The 3799-nt window shown below is 57.3% G+C and overlaps 2 protein-coding genes and 1 pseudogene across 2 annotated transcripts, besides 4 other annotated features; all 3 read left to right on the forward strand.

Moving 5' to 3' along the window:
* Positions 1-6: a sequence feature (heterozygous, non-Esmeraldo-like haplotype).
* Tc00.1047053510785.10 (uncharacterized protein) lies at positions 1-477 on the forward strand (the record flags this gene model as incomplete). Its single annotated transcript, XM_798040.1, has 1 exon — positions 1-477. A coding segment is annotated over one exon (477 nt), but the record flags the coding sequence as incomplete, so codon positions are not given.
* Positions 7-1551: a sequence feature (areas merged during assembly that could not be assigned to a particular haplotype. This can correspond to areas where the two haplotypes were merged or to regions with more than two copies in the genome that were merged during assembly.).
* Positions 525-587: a microsatellite.
* Tc00.1047053510785.15 (hypothetical protein, conserved) lies at positions 1051-1314 on the forward strand (the record flags this gene model as incomplete). Its single annotated transcript, XM_798041.1, has 1 exon — positions 1051-1314. One exon carries the CDS (start codon positions 1051-1053, stop codon positions 1312-1314), a length of 264 nt encoding a protein of 87 aa, XP_803134.1.
* Positions 1552-3799: a sequence feature (heterozygous, non-Esmeraldo-like haplotype).
* Positions 1555-2385, forward strand: Tc00.1047053510785.20 (annotated as a pseudogene).

Consider the following 3799-nt stretch of genomic DNA (forward strand, 5'->3'; position numbering starts at 1 on the left):
TTTCCTCGACTCGACGCCGGCGGAGGTGTGGCGTGCGCTGGAGCTGGTAGGATGCGGGAGCGTGTGGAGTTGGAGAGCGGCGGCATCGACGGCCGCGTGCAGGAGGGCGGGTCGAACTACAGCGTGGGCCAGCGGCAGCTGCTGTGCCTGGCGCGTGCGCTGCTGCGGCGGGGCAGCGGCTTCATCCCGATGGACGAGGCCACTGCCAACATCGACCACGCGCTCGACCAGCAGATCCAACACACGGTGATGACCGCCTTCAATTCACACACCGTCATCACCATCGCCCACCGCCTGCACACGGTGGCGGCGTACGACAAAATCATCGTCATGGACCACGGCGTCGTCGCGGAGTCGGGCTCCCCACGCGAGCTTGTGTCGGACCCGTCGTCGAGGTTCTCGGAGCTTGTGGCCGCGCTGGGGAAGCAGGAGGCCGCGAAGTTCATGGCGAGTGTGGGTGTTGCGGCGGCTTCGTGATGACTGGCTGTTTTGGGTGGCATCCAGCTGAAAAAGTCAAAATCAGATTTTTTTTTTTTGTTTTTTTTTTTTTTTTTTGTTTTGTTTTTTTTTTTTGTTTTGTTTTTTTTGCACCATGTGCGTCTCTCTTTCTGCGTATATCTCTGCGTGTGTGCATTTATGTAGGGTGTTGATGGGTTTGTTGTATGTAACTATGTATGAAATTTGCCTGTGAAGAGAATGTGTGGTAAATGGTCGATTGTGTGCCTTGCGTCATCCGCCTTTTTTTCTTTTTTTGCGGCCAGGGCACACATGGAGCTTGCCCGTTGTTTATGGGCGAGTTATTGTCTTTAGATCGTCTCGTGAGCGCGTGGTTTTTTTTTCCTTTTTTGTGTGTGGTGGGTTTCATCAGTAGAATTTGTGTGGTGGATCGAGCCCTTGTTTGTTACTGAGTGCTGCGTGTAATGAGCGCCGCGCCGCGCTCAGACACCATCTGTTTGTTTGCCGATCAGTCTGTTTCAACTGTGTGTGTATGTTTTTGTCTATGTGTGTGTTTCTGCGTTTCTTTTCATCTTGCTAGGCGGGTAGGCTGCAATGCGGCGACTGTGTGCATTCCGCACAGGGACGCCGACAGTGCCGCATCGACGCTTTGGCAACGCACCGAACCGTGTGCGTCCCGTGGAGACGCCAGGCATGCACGCATGGCGACAGACCGAGCGTGAGGTGAGCGTCGCTGTGGCGCTTGCGGTGATGTTTGTAGTGCCCGTTTGGGTTGTTCTGCTCTCGGGCTTGCGGGAGGAGCAGAAGCGTGAGAGTGTGAGGCGGTGGGCCATGGAGCAGAAGCGTGGCGGCGAGTGAGGCAGGCATCCACACCCACGGGGAGGGAGAGACTGTGTGTGTGTGAAGCAACGAGAGGAATGAGAGAACGTTGTTGTGACGACGTGTTGGCGAATGTTGTCGCTGGCAGAAGTGTGTTTGTGTTGCCCTGCCGTGCGTGGTGTGCCCGAGTCCACTTCCTCTGGCCGCCACAAAAAACTGTTGCTCTTCCACCATGGACTTTTCTTGGGAAGCAAAGAGTGAGAAAACACAGGAGGGTGGATGAACGAAACGTCGCATGAAGCCTCGGAGTGCCCCGCTGCCATCATCACCGGAGGAGCGCGACGCATCGGTCACAGTATCGCTGTGCGTCTGCACCAGCAGGGATTCCGAGTCGTCGTGCACTACCGTCACTCCGAAGGGGCGGCGCAGCGGCTCGTTGCGGAGCTCAATGCTGCTCGCGCTGGATCCGCTGTGTTGTGCAGGGGGGACCTCAGTCTCAGCAGCTCTCTTCTCGATTGCTGCGAGGACATCATCGACTGCTCTTTTCGTGCCTTTGGTCGGTGCGATGTGTTGGTGAACAACGCCTCCGCGTATTACCCGACTCCGCTGCTGCCGGGAGATGACACGAACGGCGCCGCGGACGCGAAGCCGATTGATGCGCAGGTCGCCGAGTTATTTGGTTAAAACGTCGTTGCGCCGCTTTTTTTGATCCGGGCGTTTGCCCGCAGGCAGGGCGAGGGGGTGCGTGGAGGAGCCGCAACCTGTCGGTGGTCAACCTTTGCGACGCCATGACTGATCTTCCGCTGCCGGGCTTTTGTGTCTACACGATGGCGAAACATGCGCTTGGCGGACTCACGAGGGCGGCTGCCTTGGAGTTGGCGCCGCGCCACATCCGCGTCAATGCGGTTGCGCCGGGGCTGAGTCTTTTCCCCCCCGCAATGCCGCAGGAGACGCAGGAGGAGTATCGGCATAAAGTACCGCTCGGCCAAAGCGAGGCCTCTGCTGCTCAAATTGCGGATGCCATTGCATTTCTTGTGTCGAAGGACGCAGGTTACATCACTGGCATTACATTAAAGGTGGACGGTGGGCTGAGTCTCGCCCGTGCCTGAGGCAAATGATTCATTTGTTTTTTTTTTTTGTGTGGTGTGTGGTAGTGCTTTTCCCGAGTGCTCTCGCTGTGTGTGGGAATTTGTGCTTTGCTGGCGGTGGTGAACATTTTTTTGCACCACGTGAACCCTCACGGTATTGTTGGGCGGGTGAGGCCTGCTGGAAGCGGGAGCCCCGTTGGTGTTGAGGCGAAAGGAGGTGCACGGCGAGAGTGGGTAAATGAGGGAAAACAGTTGTCATGACTCCGTTGCACTCAACGGCTGCCGGAAAAGAGCTTTTATTTGCCTAATTATTTTGTTTATTTTCTGCTGCCTGCGCGAATTTTTGGGATGGCAGCTGGAGCACACGCATGCGGGTACCCATGCGGAGCGAGATGACACGTTTGCTTGGGCAGGCGCTGGTGTGCGTGGAGGAATAGGGAGATAGTGGGGTTGCCGAGGAGGGGTGAGAGTGAGAGCACAAGGCCAGCCTGTGTCACGCTCTCCTTTCTTTTTTGCTGTTTTCACTTATGCATGCATCCGTGTGCTTTTCGCCCCTTCTTTTCTGTTTTGCTGCTCATAGCGCTCAGTTTGCCCATATCGGCACACAATACGAATGCGTCACGGAGGGGACGCAAGGAGGACGCAGAGTCACCCACTCGACAAGCGGAGACTCGATAGGGCGGCTGTCAGTATGATGGAACGGTTCCCCATCGACCACAAGACCACGCTGCCGATGCGCGTGGAAGTGGAGCCCACAAGAAAACGCGCGAGGCGGCCACACGCAACGAACACGGGTAGGTTTTGTATGGCGGACGCAGCAGCATGGCGTGATACCACGCCAGAGAACTTTTTTTTTCGGGCAGCGGGAAATGGGAGCCGCTGTTGGGATTCCCGCTTCGGTCTGGACCGGATCTTGAGGAAAGAATTAAAACGGAGACTATGCGTCGTGCGCGTCTTTTGATTGAGCAGCAGCTTCGCAGTCGCCAGGCTGAGGCGGAGCTGTTGCGGTGGGAGGCGACGATGAATGGCATCGCTCTACGCAGGCAAAAGGGTGGTGAACGGGGAATGGAGACACCGGCAGCAGATGTCGCTGCGAAAACCGCCTTGCCCACCATCGAGAGGGCCCGTGACGAAGGCGGAGAGCAGACGGGAGCCGGCGATGACACGGCGGTGGCAGCAATCACCGGGGAAACGAGTGTTGTGCCTCCAGTTGGCATCCGGGGCCTCAGGGGTGTTGTCTCGCGAACAGCTCCCCTGGACGGCCGTGCAGACGAGGACCCCGAGCGGAGGCATCGATTGATGCAAGGAGGAACGCTGCGGGGACTCCTCGACGGGCCACGTGACGCTGGCGACGTGGGGGAGCGAAGCATGCAAAGCTGCCATTTTACGCTGCGTGGAAGTAGTACGGGTCAAAAACTGGGAGTTCCGTTCAGAAA

Source organism: Trypanosoma cruzi, genomic scaffold, assembly GCF_000209065.1.
Source record: "Trypanosoma cruzi strain CL Brener 1047053516877 genomic scaffold, whole genome shotgun sequence".
NCBI lineage: Eukaryota > Euglenozoa > Kinetoplastea > Trypanosomatida > Trypanosomatidae > Trypanosoma > Trypanosoma cruzi.